The following is a 21,479-nucleotide window of genomic DNA, read 5'->3' on the forward strand; positions in this document are numbered from 1 at the left end:
ACAATATGAGTATAATTTCACCAGAAGATTTAAAGAGATCTATTAGGAAAGATTTTATTCATTTAGGTCGACTGAGATCAAGTATCTTGCTATATGAAGTGCATAAAATAAAATAGGTTACAAGTATATATAAATACGACATAAAAAAAAAAACGAAATTGAACAATCAAATATAAAATAACATGGTCCTCACTGTATAAATAATTAAAAAAATTTATGTTAATAATGTTTATCTTTTAACCTTATACCTGATAAATAATCTAATCCTGCAATGTAACCACAGCAGTTACATGATGCTCAAACAACATGTTGTTGTTATTTATATATATATATATATATATATATATATATATATATATATATATATATATATATAAAAATAACAACAACATTATTGTTGTACTGTATGTATATATAATGTACTATATGTGTGATGTGTTTGTAACCTTAAGGTCAGTAATAATCTTCTTTATAATAATAATAATAATAATAATAATAATAATAATAATAATAATAATAATAATAATAAATACTTTTTTAAAAATTATTTATGATTAAATAAAAAAAATGTTTATAGGGAATTTATTAAATTGCTCAAAAATGTACTTTTGACTTTTACAATATAAGAAGAAGAAATATTTCTTGGGCACCAAAAGAGCATATAAGAATGATATGAAGGGTTATAAGAAAATGCAGATTTGTCATCATCATAATACGTAAAATTGACAAATAAATTCGAACATAAAACATTCACTGGGTATTGTATCACTAAAGATATCTAGTCAGGTTGAGCACAAGTTATTCTTTCAAATCTTTCAACCCTCTTTTTCCTGCTGGACATGTGTATATATACAATTTCTCATAAGTTCCAGAGTTAAACTCAAAACTACTCTTAAAAATAAAGATTCCAAAAGAGGGTTTCAGGTAAGCCTACTGTGTATGTTTTTGTTGTATGGTGTTTCATATATTTGTTTATGAAATAATAAAATGTTTAGTGCGGTGCAATTTTTTTTACATCACTTAAGCATCTATAACTTTTTTCAATTTGAGCATTATAAACTCTAGATGATGGATAATAAAGTCCAAAGTGTCTTCTTTCCAAAGTTACATGAACTGTAAATCTAGACTAAAAATCTTTCAGCAACTGTTACTCTTTTAGTTTGGAAAGGTCATTTTTGAGAAAGTGCCTCTGGCGATGAGAGAGAGAAGGACACCGATATAGCCTCGGAAAACTTTTTGAAATCTCATTTTGCAATCAGGAATCTTATTTTGCATACTATATTCATCAAATTTGAAATATAAACTCATGAGACACTTGGCTTTCAAGGCATAATTTTCTAGGTTATTACATCAATGTTTTCCTGTGTTTGTATTAGGGATGCACGATAACCGATAAATCTTTACATTTGAAGGCCGATATAAATATTTAAAAATGTGATGTTTTTGATCAGTGAACAACTAATTTTATTTGAAAAACTTCATAAAAGTTTAAACTGATTTTAGAATAGCCTACTCAAAATAAAAAAAGCAAGCATATATACAGACCTATATTCACAATTTCACATAAATCACCATGCCAAGAATAAATTACTTCCTTTTTTGCATATGCAACTTGACTCTTGTATAAAAATAATAGGTTAAATGACAAAACTGGATTTAATTAACAAACAAGTTAAATAAATATTTATTTAAATAAAATGAAAATGAAAAAACTAAGAACTGAAACCAGTTTAAATGTTTTCGGATAAAAAGTGTTACAGTAATGTACAATTGTTAGTCATTTGACACTTTTTACTGCACTCCCGCAAGATTCTCTCATGCTTACAAGGCAGGCAGTTCTCTACAATTATATAATTTATCAGTTTAAACATATGGCCTAATTTTGATATCAGACAGATAACATTAAAAATAGCTTTTTTTTTGTTGGCTAATATTGATATGGCCGGTGATATGTTGTCCATCTCTAGTTTGTATATAGAAAAACAGGTAGCACTTTACAATAAGGTTCATTAGTTAATGGATTTACTAACATGAACTAATCATGAACAACACATGTACAGCATTTATTAATCATAATTGAACATTTACTAATGCATTATTAACATCCAAGTCCATGCTTGTTAACATTAGTTAATGCACCATGAGTTTACATGAACTAACAATGAACTACTGTATTTTCATTAACTAACATTAACTAACATGAACAAAAACAGTAGTAGATGTATTGTTCATTGTTTGTTCATGTTAGTAAATGCATTAATTAACATTAACTAATGAACCTTATTGTAAAGTGTGACCGAAAAACAAATATTTAACACAATACAATGTTTTTTTTTATTACTTCATAATGTATAACCTTTTATATTTTTGATTATGAAACTTCCCAGATGTACCATAGTAAAGCTCAAAGTGTCTTTTTTCTAATTTTACCTAATTAATGTTTATAGCTCACTGGGGTTAAGAACTGTTACTATTTAAATTAGGTACGTGTACACTCTCAGAATCAAAGGTAAGCGAACTGTCACTGGGGTGGTATCTTTTCAATAGTTACACATCTGTATCTTAAGGGTCCATATTAATACCTCACGGGTACATATTAGTACCTAAAAAGTATAAAAAAGTGTTCCTCTTAAAATTTTTAGGTAAAAAATTTATACTTTAGAGGTAGAAATATGGACCTTTTAAGTACAAATGTGTACCTTTTGAAAAGGTACCACCCCAGTGACAGCTCCCTTTTCATTTATTTTTGAGAGTGTAGGTGTAAATCTACAAAAGTGCGTGCTGGCTAACATGTTAAAACATCCTATAAAACACATTAAGTTTATCAGCTTACCTCATTTCTATGCTACATATTAAACTAAAGAACCAGTGGAAATGAATATGCAACAACAGCGGCAAAAGTCTAAACTCAAAAACCACCAGACATCCATGAGCCGAACAGGCCATCCGGTTCAGTCCCGAGAGGCGTGTTGATAGCAATCTCTGCCTTGGAATTCATTGACCACATATACATACGCATATCACATGACGTCTACCTATTTCATAAACTGTCTGCAACTACAAGCAATTTAACACTTGTACATACAGAGCCATGCTGTTTGCCATAGTTAACACACTTAAAATGAACTTTAACTGAGTGTGTGTGTGTGGTGTGTGTTTGAGTGAACATACCAGGATTAAAGCCCAAACCAGGAATCGCGCCAGGATACCTTTATTCATCTGACGAAAAAACAGAAGAATCTTTCCGGCCTGCGGACACAAAAGATTACATCTTAAATACTTTTCCTATTCAGAGAGCAACATTATGTAGACCAGGCTTTCACTTTTGGCCAAATGGATCACAATCCTCTAAGAAAACGTAATTAATTAAAAGCTAATAGACAGTAATGCTAATGATACGTCATGCTTATATCATGTTTGGCCCAGAGAAAGAGAGACACAGAGAGGATGTGAGCGCTGGTTGTGGCCCTGAAACTGAGCTCATGTTTCTCGCACGGCTGTGAAGTTGGCGGTGCTCACTGATTAATTCGGTGATGACGAATGAGCCTCAGCCGAGGACGCTGGAGTGAACGGACACCTGCCGTCTTCCCAAACACATGCTGATTGACGGACTTGCTGCTAACTGTTTTTTGCCTCCGCCTACAGGGATTTGAGCAATGCGACTGGGTTTGCACGGCTAGTTCTCAGCGTTCACCGGGCCGCTGTCAGCATCAAAAGGGCGAGAGACTTTGCTGACCTTTGGCGGAGACAAACACACATCTGTCCACAGCAGCAAAGAGCAGTGAGACACAACAGCTGCTGCTTCTGGAGGAGCTGCCAGCTAAAGTAGCTCAATATTATAGATTTGTCATTGTTAGCCGAACTGAAAGTGAAATGAATCAATGAGTCGGGATGAGAACATGGTGAAAAGCCGATGATTTTTTTGTGTGAGAAAAATACGGGTGAGTTTATGTGTCAGGTTTTGGATGAGTTGAGCATATTTTATTATTTGTCAAGTCAATTACAATCACTTACACAAAGTTGTTTTTGGTGCCTTTATTTTCTTTTTTTTTATCTTTCTTTACTTTACAATATGGATTCATTAGTTAATGACTGTTAGTGTCGTCAAAAGATTAATCACGATTAATCGTATCTTAAATAAAAGCTTGTATTAACATAATATATACACTACCGGTCAAAAGTTTGGGGTCAGTAGGATTTTTTAAATGCTTGAAAAAAAGCTTATCCTGCTCACCAAATCTGGATTTTTTTTTATCAAAAATACAGTAGAAATGGTAAAATTGTGAAATATTATTGCATAATAAAATAATTGTTCAAAAGTTGTTGATCATTTTATTTAATACTTTATTCCAGTGATTTTGAAGATGAATTTTTTAGCTTCATTATTCCACTCTTCAGAGTCACATGATTCTTCAGAAATCACTCTAATATTAATTATTATTAATAATGGTAATAGTAATAAAAGCAATAATGACTAGACTAATAGTTTCCTTTGAAACTACACACTATAGGTAATAAATAAATATTTAGTAAACAAGTATTTAACAATTTAACCATTTTTTTACTTTTAAAAAATTAACAGAATAATAAAAAAAATAAATAAATAAAATAAAAAATAAAATGACCACAAACTTTTGCCGGGTAGTGTATGTGTACTCTGTATATTTATTTTCTGTATATATGTATTTTGTAAATTATAAATCCATAGGGCATACATATATTTGAGAAAATGTTTATATATATTTATTAAACATTAAATACATTAAATATTTATATTTTACTCACATTATATATATATATATATATATATATATATAKAGAGAGAGAGAGAGAGAGAGAGAGAGAGAGAGAGAGAGAGAGAGAGAGAGAGAGAGAGAGAGAGAGAGAGAGAGAGAGAGAGAGAGAGAGTCAGAATTATTTGCCCCCCTGAAATATTAGCCCCCCTAGTTTGTTTTTTTCCCCAATTTCGGTTTAATGGAGAGAAGATTTTTTTTCAACACATTTCTAAACATAATAGTTTTAATAACTAGTTTTTAATAACTGATTAATTTTATCTTTGTCATGATGACAGTAAATAATATTTTACTAGATATTTTTCAAGACACTTCTATACAGCTTAACATGACATTTAAAGGCTTAACTAGATTAATTAGGTTAACTAGGCAGGTTAGGGTAATAAGGCAAGTTATTGTATAACGATGGTTTGTTCTGTAGACCAGTGGTCTCTCCCCCCCCCCTGTCTTAGCCTTCAATAAAACCAAAATTTAGGTAGTCTTTGTCATACTGTCTAATCTTTTTCTTCGCCTCTGAAGAATCACTGCATTTATGTTTCTCTGCCTTTTTTGTTTTGATTTTGCCTTTATGACATGTTGACAAGCACATTGCGCGAGTGAGCAAAAAATAAATAATTATTTAAAGTTATTTATTTTAATTATTTTTACTATTATGTTGGAATTTTAAGCATGTTTTTTTTTTGGTACTTAAAAATACATATATAATAGTAGGGCTGCTCGATTTTGGGAAAAATCATAATCCCAATTATTTTGGTCATAATTATAATCATGATTATTCAAAACAATTTTCAGTTGAAGTCAAAATTATTAGCTCTCCTGAGAATTTTTTTTTTATAAATATTTCCCAAATTATGTTTAACAGAACAAGGAATTTTAACAGTATTTCCTATAATATTTTTCTTCTAGGCTTATTTGTTTTATTTTAGCTAGAATAAAAGCAGGTTTAAATATTTTGTAACCAATTTAAGGTCAATATTATTAGCCCCCTTAAGCATTATATATTTTTGATTGTCTGCAGAAGAAACTACTGTTACACAATGACTTGCCTATTTACTCTAATCAAGCCTTTGAATTGCACTTTAATCTGAATGCTTGTATTCTGAAAAGTATCTAGTAAAATAAGTGTATACATACAGTTATTTTCCACCCTGCAAAGGAAAGAGAAATAAATACAATAGAATAAAAATATGAAACAAACTGCTTTAAGCATCTTCACTGTAAGAAAAACACTTTAGCTACAAAAATCCTTCAGTCAAGAGCAGAGAGGGATTTTCTCGTTATGTTTGATTAATAATAATAAAAACAGGCGGCAGCAGGAATATTTCTTGCCGTCTCTTTAATGGTTTCTCTTTCACGTCTTTGATCCTTAACTCATTTGTTTATTACACAAATGTGGGTTAAAATGAATAATCACTAAACACCGCGTTTTGACACCTATTTGACCATTAAATCGCTCGTGTTAAGATAACTTTAGATGTCTGCGCTCCTCTGCTCAGTGTGCGAATGAGAGCGAATGCTGACCGGCCGCATGCTTCTGACTGCGTGTGCGTGCTGCACACACACATAAGCACACGGTCTTTTGTGCTTTTAAGAGCAACACATGTACAACTGGAAAGGGGGCGGTATATGATGCAATAATCGTTTATCTCGATTTTATCTTGCTTTTTTATAATCGTTTGAAGCTGAAATCGAAATCGGATTTTTGATTAATTGCACAGCCCTATATAATAGTGGAGCATTTTTATGCCTTTTTCTACCTCAACACTTATCCTCTCCCTTGCCCCCCTTGTGAACTCTGGCGCCCCCCTTAGGGCCGACCCCTGGTTGGGAACCACTGCTGTAGTGTAAACCATTGAAAAAAATGCTTAAAGGGGCTAATAATTTTGACCTTAAAATGTTTTTTTTTTTTTTATTTATTTATTAAAAACTACTTTTATTCTAGCCAAAATTAAACAAATAACACTTTGTCCAGAAGAATTTTTTTTTATCAGACATACTGTGAAAATTTCCTTTCTCTGTTAAACATCATTTAGAAAATATAAAAAAACACATGTACCACAGTTTAAAAACCACTGCACTAGATAATGTGACATATCAAAGAACAACAATATGTTTCATTAACTAACGTTAACAAAGATGAATAAATACTGTAATAAATGCGTTGTTCATTGTTTGATCATGTTAGTAAATACATTAATCAACATTAACTAATAGAACATTTTTGTAAAAGGATACCATTTATTTTTTGCGTGTTTTTAGCATTTAATGAATAAAACATGTATTAATTTAAGCTTGAAATTTTGTTTCTTTTCACCTACATCAAAACGTATTTATTTATGTATTTAAAAATACTCATAATTTTTTCCCCACAATTTACAAAAGCCACACTAAAATTTAAATCAGTGCAACAAGTTTACATACCAAAAATATTGCCAGGCACTTTTAAAACAAGCATAATTTGAGGTCATATGTTGGTATATTTAAAAAAGAAATGGAGGATCCCCAAATTAAAAACTAATAAATAAATAGGAGTAAACAGTTCATCTGTATACTAGCTTTGCTAGTATCATAATTATCATACTTTTTGCTTGTATCCATCTGCACTTACAGGATTCATGACAAGCTATTATAAGCTAAAGGTTACATCCCGTATCTGTTATGCATTATAGTTTTTTACTAATTTTTTATGGAACTATTCTTCTATATATCAATATCATAATTGCTCATTTGATATGGCTGAAATATATTCAATTACCTGCATGCCTAAGAATCCCATGACTATGGAGTTTATTGTACCCAGAACACCCTCTGGGTCAAAAGGCTCTGTTGTTCGATACAAGACCTGCATAAACAGAGAAAACACAGTAATCAACGAAAGCAAAACAGCATCTGAGAACAGAAACGATAAGCTGTCTTGCTTTAATTATTTCAATATAAATGTCCTTTAAATCATTATAGTTGTATTTTCAATTAAGCAAGTGATAATGAACGGACAATCAGCGAGTCGTTATTGCAAAATATCCCCAGTGTGAAGCTTACAACATGACTACTCATTAAGTAAGTCAATAAATGGACATCATATTGATTTTTGGGAAACCGTACAGTGATACGTGATATACCAAACTACCAGAGTCGATGGGACAATGTTTAGCATTTTAGTTTGAATTGTACACTAAGACCTTTTACAGTTCAGAATCAAGCATCAACTTTAGATATTTAAAACACTTAAATGGTTAAAGATAATCTCACCTTGCATGTCGGATACCAGAACATGTTGTCCCCAAAAAACCACTTGTCTATATGTGCAGCTGCTCCTCCTGTGCAGTTTGGGTATAAACCTGCATCTCCAACACCTCCTGCTCCTAAATATCCACTGCAGAAGAAGAGCTATTTAATATACAACTTATTATCCTAAGGTCTAGAGTTAATACATTTTTTAATCTTAAAATAAAAAAACAAAATCTGAAAAACAAGTAAGGGGGGTAATATTGTAGAAAAAATAATAATTTAAATGTTTTCTATTGTAACATATTCAAAATCATCAGAGAATGACTGCCATTTTCTTTTCAGATTAACTGTTCACTAACGATGACTAACGATGTGCACTAGTAAAATAAACAATGCAAATTTTAATTTCATTGAGACTGTGTGGATGTTTCCCAGAGATGGGTTGCGGCTGGAAGGGCACCCACTGCGCAAAAACATACTAGATAAGTTGACGGTTCACTACGGTGTGGCGACCCCAGATTAATAAAGGGACTAAGCCGAAAGAAAATGAATGAATGAATGAGTGAATAAAAAACTAAAATAAAAAAAACTAATATGTTCTTATTAAGCAATTTTGTGTTTAAAAGACATCTAATGAACATCCAAATATGGACATCACAGTTAAAACAAGACTACATTTCAACACAGGCTAATTCGGAAAATGTGCCCTGGTCTACATTTTTGAAAACCAAGAAATATATGCTTGCGGGTACATACGGCTGCTATTTATGTGCAAAACAAATGCTAAGGGGCGGTATCTCTGACTACATAGGATTTAGATTGGCTCTGTATAGACAACTTTTCTGCTATGACTAAGATGGATCGGCGACAGGGGGTTTCACACTGCATGACTTTACAATAGGATAAATCACCAACAACTTTGTTAAAAACTACGTCTCACAACCAAAAACACGTAGTATATCTTTTGTTATTTACTACAACATGAGAAAGAAGCCTTTGATGGGATAGAAAATTTACTTATTTGCTCACTGGGGTTTGAAGGCAATTTCTCCTCAACTTTTTTCTTTTTTTAACCTGGTTGTGATATTTCTCAGATGACTCGTCAAACACACACGGGTGTCCTGCCAAATTTCCACAATTTTTTCCCCAATTTCTTAGATCCAAATAAACTAAAAATTAGCGCTTTTAACTTCTCTCACAAGCTCCCGCTGGCCTGCAGATGCCCACACTAGTGGATGCTGCTCTCTCATTGGCTGTAGGTGATCGCTGATGTTATTTTTCAGTCAAAATTTTCACAAGGCATGAATTGAATCATCAACAGCTCCAGATATTTAGCATGCCAAAATCTCACAGGCATCAGCAACTCACTTAGATCGCATCTTTCATAGTTCACACTGTTGTGGTTGTTACTCGTGTGAACAAGCACCAATTTGTTTGTGATTTTAGGGATTTGTCAGTGATTTCTCAAAACCTGTCAGCGAGTCAAAATCAGGGCTAAAATCATGCAGACTGAACTCGGCATAACAGGGTTTGGGGAAGGAGGTAGGTTGGTTAGGTGATATGAAGCTGATATATTAAGCATGACAACAGGCTGACCGATTTCTCTCATGGACGTGCATAAGATGTTAATGTTCACAAAAATGTATACAGTGGTGTCTGGTGGATTTTTGACAAATGACATGTATTAAAAAATGTGCCCCAGTAACATATTTTAGATTGTCAAAAATAGTGGATTTGTAAAAATAAAAACTGCAAGAGAATGTGGTCCACGGTACACATTTGTGGGTTCTAAAAAAATGTAGCCCTGGGCACATATTTCCAATGAGCGCGAGTTACTAAATTTGGTTTGTAATTGAAAATCTAACAGATGTCTAACAATTGTCCAAAAATACACTAGTCATCAAAAAGAGAAACTTTAAGTGTAGTCATTCCTGTCGGTGCCAATAGCCTAGTAGTTAAGTTCACCGACATATAGCACCATGGTGCTCACGGCGACCCGAGTTTGATTACTGGCTCAAGGTCCTTTGCCAACCTCTCCCCTCTCTCTGCTCCCAATGCTTTCCTGTCTGTAACCTCAACTACGCCTATTAGGCTTTCACTTACAGCCCAAATTTAGTCTCATTTTAGCCAAGATGTCTATGTTTGCATGTCTATTAGACACCTTTTAAAAACATATAATGCTTGGTGTGGTGTTTTTGAAGGGTAAAATATAACTGCATCCATACACACAAACAAAAAATATCAAGCAGCTCAACTGTTTTCAACATTGATGATAATCAGATCAGAAATGTTTCAATGGCAGCAAATCATGCGAACAGAACAGAAATATACAAATATATAATCAAATATATTATTACAGCACAGTTCATACCACATACATTGTTCCAAAACAAGTTGATAGGACAAAAAAATTGAGCCTTTGGTAACATTTTTCAGACAAGTGTATTTGAAGGTAAAAATTTAAATGCTGCATCATACCGCAACACAAGGACGACGACTGTGAGGTCAAAACATTTTTTATTCAAGCCGAGTTATCAGTGTTCTGCACATGATCATCAATGTCAAGCAGGCCCAGACACACTGACAAAAAAACTTGAAGGAGAGGAGAAAGAGGACACAAATGGAAGGTTGAGCGGATGCGAGAGAAAAACTGAGAGAGCTAGAGAAAGGAAGATGAATCCTTTCTCCCTGCCTCCTTTTAGTGCACATGACAGACTGAGATTGGCTAATTATCCTCTCTGAAGCGGCCGGCAAACACTCATAAATCACAGATCTCACAACACCGGCGCACATTCGCAGACTCACCAACACAAACGACCATATTGCGATGCATATATATGCGCATTTGTGATGTAAATGTACAGCCATACCAAATATATTCACGCTTGTATTCAATATTGCCAACATATACAGCATGTCACCCAAGGAATTAGCTTGACATATGAATGGCATTATTATGATGTTAATAAAGGGATAAACTGCAGTTAAATCATGTTTGACGGACACATTACACATTAATTATTGGATGCATGGGATTTATATGATAAATTATTGTGTTTGTAATGTTTGGTGTGATAGTTAATCTTCATCATAAATGTTATATGGTCAAAGCTTGATGCTGATATGAACTCACGTAGGGCAGTTTGGGACTGGCAGTAGGAAAGTGAGGCACAGCCACAAGGTCTCCAGCAACACAATGAAGAGCCACTCAGGCCAGTATAAAATGACATCCTGAATGGGGTTCCACCAGTTATGCTGAAGGGAACATGTGCAAAACATGGCGGGTTATTAATAATTCAAAAGTACAAATGTTTTAAAATTTATTGCAATTAAAAAAAATTTTTTTTTTTTTATTTTAATACATTTTATAATATACAATATCTATGTGATGACAAAGCTAACTTTTTTTGACAAGGCATTACTTCAGACATCAGTGTCCTATGACCCTTCCAGTATAATATGAACACAGTATAAAATGCTGATTTGGTACTCAAAACTTATTGGTGCTCACTTATTGATAGTTCTTATTATTGTACATTTGCTTATTGCTTTTAAGATTGATTACCAAAAATAAGATCACCATACTAGTACCGGGTTAGACCCCCATTTGCTTTCAGAACTACCTTATTCCTTCATGGCATAGACTCAGCAAGGTACTGGAAATAATCCTCAGAGATTTTGGTCCATATTAACACGATAGCATCACGCATTTGCTGCAGATTTGTCGGCTGCACATCCATGATGTGAATCTCCAGTTCCACCACATCCCAAAGGTGTTCTATTGGATTGAGATCTGGTGACTGTGGAAGCCATTTGAGTACAGTGAACTCATTGTCATGTTCAAGAAACTAGCCTGAGATGACTCACGCTTTATGACTAGGTGTGCTTTCCGTAGCCATCAGAAGATGGGTTCACCGTGGTCATAAAGGGATGGACATGGTCATCAGCAATACTCGGGTAGGCTGTGGCGTTGACAAGATGCTCAATTGGTACTAATGGGTCAAAAGTGTGCCAAGAAAATATCCCCCACACCATTGCCTGAACTGTTGAGGCAGGGTGGATCCATGCTTTCATGTAGTTGACGTCAAATTCTGACCCTACCATCTGAATGTCGCAGCAGAAATCGAGACTCATCAGAGCAGGCAACATTTTTTCAATCTTCTATTGCCCAATTTTGGTGAGCCTGTTCGAACTGTAGCCTCGGTTTCCTGTTCTTAGCTGACAGGAGTCGCACCTGGTGCGAGGGGCTACCTAACAGGGGGCTAATAATTCTGTTTTCAACTGTATATACCAGTAATAAATGTACAAAAAGCCTCCTAGTACTAGACACACCCAGCATTATTTTTATTTTATATTATGGTTTTCCTACAGTATACATCATCTAATCCTCATTAAATATATCCCTGTTGTTTTATTTTTATTTTCAAAAAAAGTCATAAAGAGACTCTCCAAGCTTATTCAATAGCCCTATATATTTTAAAAATGATTGCCAAAGTTAAAAACTGTTTCTGCTTCATTATTTTGTGGAAAAACTGTGGCCCAATATTTTCAGGATTCTTTGATTTATAAACATTTTACTGAGCAGCACTTTTTCAAATTTCTACTTTTTGTAACATAATATATGTAGAGTATTAGTCAAAATTAATCTATATATTGCGTTCTTGTTGAATAAAAGTTTTATGTAAAGGTAGAGAAATTATAACAGCATTAATAATTTAACAGTAAGAAACAAACATCAAATAAAAATATATAATATTCAAATAAAAAAAAAAATCCTATCAAACTCCTGGGAAAAAGTTCCACAGTTTCAATAAAAAATAGGCAACACAACGAATTTCGACATTGGTAATAATCTTTTTTTTTTTTTTAATTTAGCACCAAATCACCATATTCGAATTCTGAAATGTCAAAATGAATGTTCAAATTAAAGACATTAAAATCATTCTAAAGAGTACCAATATTTAACAACATTACAATATTTTTGACTACATAATTCATCACTGGTAAGCAAAAGGGACTTCTTTCAAAAACACAGCATGCATGTGATAAACTAATAAACACCAAATATAATTGGCACATTAAAGCATTTACGTCATCTTGCAGTAACCTCTGCCGCCAATGAATCATTACTTGAGAACAAGTGTGTTCCTGCACAGATGTCTGATGCGAGGGAAACTTGAGACACAGATCTGAACCCACCTCTCTCAAGGGGATCTCTCGGAGGGGAGAGAAAGTCTGCATCAGTGCCAGAACGAAATAGGTGAAGCCCAGACGCTGGAGAACTCCGGGTATCCGCAGCCAGGACCAGGATACTAATATATTCATGCACACACACACACAAATATAAACATGCTAGATTACTATTACAGACTGTGGGTTGAAAAAACACACTCATTTATAATGTATTTTCAGTTAGCATTTTTTGGAGTCAGCAAGAAGGTCAAAAAGGTGCTTGTGCGTGTTGAAGTTTAAATCATTCTTGGCATGAGGGCTGTAAAATACATTGGTTGGAAAGATTTCTTAAGGATTTAAAAGGAATTTCTTGCACACACACACAGAACAATTTTATTCAGGTTTTAACTGAAATCAGTGCAGGCATGTTTTATTTTAAGTTGGATCCAGTTGGATTAAATTTACTTTATAAGTAATTTTAACTGAGATTTAATTAATAATTCTTTTCTGCATATTGTATACACATCATGTCCAGCATAAATGAGTACACCCCTCACAGATATCTCTTTTAAATTAATGTTTTCTTCAAGAAAATGATGTACAATAATATTAGATTAGTCAGTACCGAACCCAAAACTAGAAGTAATCTATTAAAACAATGTAAAATCACAGTCCAGAAATTAGAACACAAAAAAGGTATGTGTATTTTAAAGAGAGAGAGAGAGAGAAAAGAGAAATGTACAAAATATATACATTACCTGACAAAAGTCTTGTTGCCTATCCAAGTTTTAGGAACAACAAATAATAACTTGACTTCTAGTCGATCATTTGGTATCTGAAGTGGCTAATATGAAATGCAAAGGCCACAAGATTACAACTGGGATCGATGGCAACTTTTGTCAGGTAGTGTACAATTTAGTTGAAAAATTGTAGTTTGTACTTTGTGCATATACCTCATTTGAATTAAAAATGTATTATTTTTCTATTCTATAGTTTAATAAAAGTGTTTTGTTTATAAATATTCAACATCAAAAGATTGTGTACTTATTTATGCTAAGCATTCTATATATGGAGCAATAGAAAAAAGTAATGCCGATTTCAGACTGCATGATTTTAATTCCAATTCTGACTCACTGACAGGTTTTGAAAAATCGCTGACAAACGCCACACAGTGTGAACTATCAAAGATGCGATCTAAGAGAATTGCCGAGATGTCGCCGATGCCCTTGAGATATTTGGCATCTAGAGTTGTCAGCGATTTAAATCATGCTGTGTGAAATGTGTTGTGATTGAAAATATCATCAGCAATCACCAACAGCCAATGAGAGAGCAGCATCCACTAGTGTGGGTATCCGCAGGCCAGCTGGAGTTTGTGGTAGAAGTTAAAAGCGCACATTTTCAGTTTATTTGGACCCAAGAAATGGAAGAAAACGTGGAAAATTGGCAGGAGCACCCGTGTCTGTTTGACGAGTTATCTGAGCAATATCAAAACCCGGTCAAAAAAGAAAAAAGTTGAGGAGAAATTGCTAATTCCCTTCAAACCCAGGTGAGCAAATAAGTAAATTTTCTACCCCAGTAAGAGCTTCTTTCTCACTATGTAGTTCATAACAAAACATATACTGCGTGTTTTTGGGTGTGAGATGTAGTTTGAACAAAGTTGCCAGCTATTCCTCCTACTGTAAAGTCATGCAATGTGAAACCTCCTGTCGCTGATCCATCTTGCAGTGTAAAAAGTAGCAACAAAACGCTAGCCCAGATAGTCATGCAGTGTGAAAACATCTGTGACACGTTTACATGAAGTCTGAAATCGGCATAAGAGACTGCTTAAGATTCTCAATTTCTCTGCATTTACGATGCATAAGTAAGTGTTTAAGTGAAATGTGAAAGTTTGGATCAAGATTTTGTCATTAAAAGCATCTTTTTGGATAAAATAGCAATAAGTGCCATGTTTACAAACATGTTTATAGAGTTCAATATTTAGAGGAAAAGCACTAATTATTAATCTCAACAAATGTGAAACTTTTGTTAGTGACAGATAATAATCATCTGAACAATAATGCTCTAAATGACAATATTTTTATTTGAAGTTTGGAAGATATGCCATCAGACATTCATAGAAGAAAACAAATATTTACATTTTACTCAAAGCCACAATTAATAAATGCAGTAAAGCAGAAACTAAAAACTGAACATCATATATTTGACTGAAAACAGTTGAAGTCAAAATTAATAAATGTCCTGTCATTTTTTCCTTCTTTTAAATGTTTTCTAAACGATGTTCAACAGGGAATTTTTACACAGTATTTCCTTTATTTTTTCTTCTGTGGAAAGTCCTATTTGTTTATTTTGGCTAGAATAAAAGCTGTTTCTATTTTCTAAAGCCATTTTTTGATCAATATTATTAGCCACTTAAGCAATTCTTTTTATTGTCTACGGAACAAACCATCGCTATACAATGACTTAATTAATTACCCTTACCTGCCTAGTTAACCTAATAAACCTGGTTAAGCCTTTAAATTGCAGTTTAAGCTAAATGTCTAATAAAAATCTAGTAAAATATTATGTACTCTCATTGCAAAGATAAAAGAAATCAGTTATTAGAAATGAGTTATTAAAACAAGTTTAGAAAAGTGTTATTATGTATCCCGCTGTGTACAACACTGAACACTCAGCAATAAAGAAATATCAAATCTCAATTAAATTATGCACTTTTTGTTACTTGTCTAAACACGCTGACGTTGTGTTGTGTTGTTTATGACAGAGGAGCAGATTTATGTTCATAACGCAGGCTAATGATGATTATGCTGAGGTGAGAAGTCTTATACTACCGGACTTCAGAGGTGTGATCTGCCCTGCCGGAGACTAATAAAGCTTATCTGAGGAGACGCAGGCGGGAGGCTGATGTGAGCCCGCGATCTAGAGCCAGAGATTGATGGTAATCTGCACATTAGTTAATTGAAAACCTCTTTGTGGCACGTAGCAAGGGCCACAAGAAACAATATAATACTGATCATTGATCCAACAAATCAAATAAAAAGCGGAAACACTCCACCTCTGTGCATGGAGACAGGAAGTGGTTCGGTGACTAATGGTATCTGTCAATTAAAGCCCATATACACACGCTTCCTACTGCAAATCTGCTCTGTAATTCATCAGGCTTAAGGTCTGACAGGGATTTTTTTTTTGCAAACAGATTGGTTTACAAACATTGTAATGCTTTAAATGTGTTTACCTGTGTTTACTGTAACGAAGAGTGAGTAAACTATGCATCTGTGAAAAAATGTGCCTGTGGTAACATTGTTGTTCTTTTTAATGCGGATTTAAAGTAAAATGTCCAGTCAATAGCATTTAAAAAAAGAGTGTTTAATTTTCTCAGTGTTTCATAATGATCGTTCATGCATGTATCTGCTACCACGGGGGATGACACAAATAACTAGGGTAAGATTCAAATGCAGGTTTATACTTCGTCAGGCAAGCAATGGTCAATACAGGTGCAAACGGGTATATGGAGACAGTCCAGAATCGTAATCAGTAAACAGGTGAGAGGTCAAAAGGCAGGCGGTAGGCAGGGAGCATAGATATAAACACTAGATGTCGCCTGGCCTATTGTTGTCTATTGGACGGAATGCGTCAATAGCGCCGCCATCTTGCTCCAGGGTAGCGCTCCTTTGAAATGAATGCGGGACCAAGGTACAGTGGAGGACTGTGGCCATCCAAAGCCAGAGATATACACATGTACACATATATCTATGATCGGGAGTTTTCCTGGATGTTAGTGTGTAATTTTTTTTCTAATTACGAAAATGATAATTTTACATCACTTTTCTACATTGATGGATCAGTGACCGCACTGGCATTCCTGACAAAAAGCTTGTGTTTGTGTGTATAGAAATTTACTATTCACCCTCCCTGTTAAATTTAATATAATCCGTGTCCTGAAACACAGCTCCTCTACTGCTTTCACTTCTCATACTGACGGAGGAAGCGATTCGTTTGTGAATGAATCCCCCGAACGACTCTGTTACTAACGTTAGCCAACAATAATACAAGTTTCTGGCAGCGCAGCATCTCGTTGTCATATTTCTTTTGCATTGTTTGCTGATTTTATTCAACAAAACTAGCATAAGCCAAGTGTTTAGTGCAAGTTGGAGCTGCTTTGCCGTATGGTGAATGCAGTAAGTGACTGTTATCATCAATAACGTTACCTGATTAGCACAAAAGTTCAGAACATTCAAAAACAGAAAAAAAACTTAATATTACCCATGAAATGTTCTGCCTTTGTGCTTTGTTTTCTTTGTTTGCTCGTTACTACACCCGTAGACAGTGCTAAAGTGCCGCATCTTCATGTAATAACACTGTCTTGACTAGTGCGGTTGAATGACATTTGTCCTGGGAGCACTGTACCAATGTGGCGGCGCTATTGACGCATGCTGAGGGTCCCTATGCGATATCTAGTGTATATATCTATGGGCAGGGAGAATGAGAATACAAGGCTAGGTAAAACACAGGGAAACAAGACAAGAAATAACGCGTTGTAATGTCATCTTCTGATAAACAAGACTCGGCAAAACTGAATGGGTGAGTGTGTGGTTTAAATAGTGTCTGCAGTCAGTCTCTGACAATCCTCAGGTGTGTGAATGTAATCAGTTTAGATGAGGAAGCATGTGTGTCAGGGTGAAGTGCATGTATGAAAATGTAGTCCAGAAATGGCGGAATTGTAGTCCATGAGTTATTGTGAGATCTATGGAGTTATGATCGCTGGAGATTGTGACAGTATCAAGGTAGTCTTAGAAAAATAATAATACCCTAAATAAACCAAAACTGCTTTTCTTAAATATGTTTTTGTTTTTAGTTCTTTTTCACATGACTTGTACATGAGAGCTCTGCATCGCAAACACAGCACTGCACCAGCTGAGCTACCAAGCAAGTAGTCAAATTGTTAAAATATAAAACTAGTGTATATATAATCATAATTAATGTTTATGTATGCAGTGCTTGTATATTGTGTCAAATCAGCTTAACATATAAGTTCTAGTAAACTAAAACAGTGTCAGTCCAGTTTTCAGAGTTGAAATTCAGTTGAGTTCAGTTCAGTGTGGTTTAAATTTTACTGCTGAAAGTCCAATCACAGAAGAGCAAATCCATCAATGCGCAGCTGCACAAGTCTTAAACCAAGGAAGCAGCAAAAGTGTCGAGGAACAAAACTTTAACAATTGACGAAAGTGAAGGGAAAAAAAACAGGAAACCAGGCTCAGTTGGGCATGACTATTTCTCCTCTGGCTAAACAAGCTGCAGCCTAGGCACCAGAATCTGGAGAATATATCATCTAAATATATCATCATATGACTCCAAAAGTGCTGGTACACACTGAATTACATTAAGGGAATACAGCTCCAGCCTAAAAGCAATCTTCTTTTTTACAAACTATCTAAATGATAGATAGAGAAAAGAAAACTGTGTGAATTTGCATAAATCTGACAGCATTTATAGATAAGCAATGCTCCATGTATAAAAGCATTGGAAATACATGACTAATTCTACGTTTACGTACGGTTGCACCTTTTAGATGCCTAATCCACTAGAGTGGTCTGTCTATGTTTTTGCGACGTTACTTAGGCTACATTTTGTTGTACATTTCAGATACATGTCCTTCTTATACACATGAATGAGAAAGTGCGGCTTTCCATAGATATCATCTTGCCAACCACTGACCTAATCCCAACCAATAGTGTTTTCAAAAGCAAACGTAAGAGAAAAAGGCATTGCTACTACATAGCTTTACCTTGATCTTACATTTATCTTATCTCTTTTGAGGAACTGCTTCATCAAACTCAAACCCGAGCGGTCTCCATCACAAATACAACACCACACAATACAAACTACAGCGTAAACTGACTACATCTCTAAAGGTGTCCACATGGATACATAGATGAGGTAAACTTATTTGATTACAAATCACAGACCGTTAAGTTTTGAGGTATTTTTGAGGTGCAAAGAAAAACAAGAAAATAATCCTTTATTAATCAAAAATGTGTCCCTGTAAATATAATTCATGTTAGAAGGATTTATTACTGCTTTGTAGCATTAATTGTACTTTGGAACTGCGGTAAAATGTACATTTAAATATGTTTTTGCAGTATTACAAAAATGTACAGTAGGCTGAAGCACATATTTCCAATGAGCCTGTGTAGCATAAAAGCATTAACGCACATGTTTCCATGTTCGTCTTTTTTAAATTAAGTTCCAAGGATGATAATGGCTTGAACAGCCAAGCAGAGACAGACTGACTATATGATCTCAACTGGTGCCATGTTTAAATAGATCAGCTTCTGAAATGATTTTCAATGAATTGTAATATATTTTGTTGCATTTGTATGCAGGTGCATTGGGGGAAATAGCATCTAAACATCATTCTGAGTGATTCACAGACTGAGGTATCAGAAAGCGAGAGAGTAAATTCTGCAGTTTAGGGCAAAAGCTGTAATTACATTACATGAAGTTCCATAAAATCCGCCGCGCAGCTGGCATGATGAAACCCTATCTGTGATAATTGACCATTAACGGCAAGCTTGTTTTTGCTCAATGCACCTCTGTTCAACGGCTCCAGATATTGTAATTGCCGCTGAATCACTGGAAAGTATCACAATATTTTTGTTAACTCAGTTACACATCCATCCTGGCAGACGGCTAATACTGCTTTGGCTAATGTAGGTACTGACCTGTCAGACGACCCCCGTTTAACCCTGACAGTCTTAATGTGCTGCTGCCAGACCCTGGATTACACATCGTGGCTTCTTTTCTTTCATCATTGACAGAGGCTAATGTATTTTTTTGTAAAATGAAGATTGGATGACTTGAATATGTAAAATTCGTGACGAGATGTTCATAGTTTTTGTTAATAAGGGGCACGGGTCACGCTTTATCTTGTATCAGTCGCTGGCACCCGAAATAGAACAGCAACTGTAATGACATTCCTTGCTTCTATTGTCCTGTGATTAATCCAGAGCAACGCAAGTTCAGTCAGTTCAAAGTGAGGGGGCATGTGCTGACTGTCATGCATCATGCAACTTTCTCAAACTAAATCATAAAGATAATATTTTTCAACATAGCAAGACAACACTGCTTTCGGTTCAGTTGGCATTGTCAGTTTGTCAATTGTAAAGTAAAAATTTGAATGACTAGAGCAAATATATCATATTTTGCATTATATATATTAGATTTTTTATAACTTTAGTGCACTAGCACAACCCCCATAAAGAAATTTGATATCTAGAAATAAAAACAAATTACATACAGTATATGACTAACAAGTTCATATTTGAATTTATATTAGATATATGAAATGTTTAAAAACAATAATGCAGAATATTGCAAATAAAAAAATGAACAAATTTGTAAGCATGAATAATAACAACAGAGTGAAGAAAAAAGTAAAATACAGAATAGTTCTGTATGGTTTTTCCGGAGAGTCAAACAGTGTAAAGGAACAGAAATTAAAGTAATGAAGTGTAAAATAACACTGTATAGTTTTCATTTTATTAACAATTCAACAGATTTAATCTATATTAAAGTTACAAACGTTGTATGTTAATGACCCTGGATGCTTTTTACTGTCTTAAAAAGCCTTTATAACAAATGCGAGTGATAAAGTTTCACTCTGTTATGGTTATACTTTGCAATGACTTCCCAAATCTCATAAATTCTCAATTGTTTATCAACTATAAATTCAACTCAACATTGCATATCCTGCGATGTGATTATTCCGGACACACATGTTGCGATATCTTATATATATATATATATATATATATATTGCAAAAATTGGAATTACAAATATGTACATATAGACAATTAAAATGAGGCAATATCACTGGCCCATTAATATTTCCTGCCCATTGTAAAACTATTTCATAACTTTAACAAGAGGCAATTTAAGCATAACTTAAGGTTAAAGCAGCTATCATAACATTATTTAACAATATGTGGACCTATATGGATTCTCTGAAGCTATGGAAATGTAAAACAGGAAATACATGAGGACCATTGTTATTGTTTACATCCCTCAAAATGGTCTATATGTATAAAAAAACACATGCAAATATGCAATTGGCCATGTTTGCAATATTTTGAAATACATGGTGCATATATGACCATATATCCAAATATAAATCCACATATGAATATATTATTTCATGTAACATAGGTACAATAAAATTAAATTGAATTAAAAATACAATACATTTAAAAACAAAATAATGATATTAATAACAACAACAACAACAACAA

General features: G+C 34.1%; 1 protein-coding gene across 20 annotated transcripts in view; it reads right to left on the reverse strand.

Moving 5' to 3' along the window:
- The window catches only part of si:dkey-192p21.6, an 87,078-nt gene that overhangs the window by 21,564 nt on the left and 44,035 nt on the right, over nucleotides 1-21,479 (reverse strand). For 19 of the 20 annotated variants that reach the window (XM_073919786.1, XM_073919783.1, XM_009307340.3 and 16 more), the window contains 5 exons: nucleotides 13,221-13,333; nucleotides 11,155-11,276; nucleotides 8,043-8,166; nucleotides 7,549-7,635; nucleotides 3,172-3,249 (listed from right to left, as the gene is read on the reverse strand). In XM_073919786.1, coding sequence (XP_073775887.1) covers nucleotides 3,172-3,249; nucleotides 7,549-7,635; nucleotides 8,043-8,166; nucleotides 11,155-11,276; nucleotides 13,221-13,333 — 524 coding nt within the window. The remainder of the gene's footprint in view (nucleotides 1-3,171; nucleotides 3,250-7,548; nucleotides 7,636-8,042; nucleotides 8,167-11,154; nucleotides 11,277-13,220; nucleotides 13,334-21,479) is intronic. The other variant, NM_001145587.1, reaches the window with a different exon arrangement.

The sequence above is a fragment of the Danio rerio genome, chromosome 13, assembly GCF_049306965.1.
Source record: "Danio rerio strain Tuebingen ecotype United States chromosome 13, GRCz12tu, whole genome shotgun sequence".
Taxonomy (NCBI): Eukaryota; Metazoa; Chordata; class Actinopteri; order Cypriniformes; family Danionidae; genus Danio; species Danio rerio.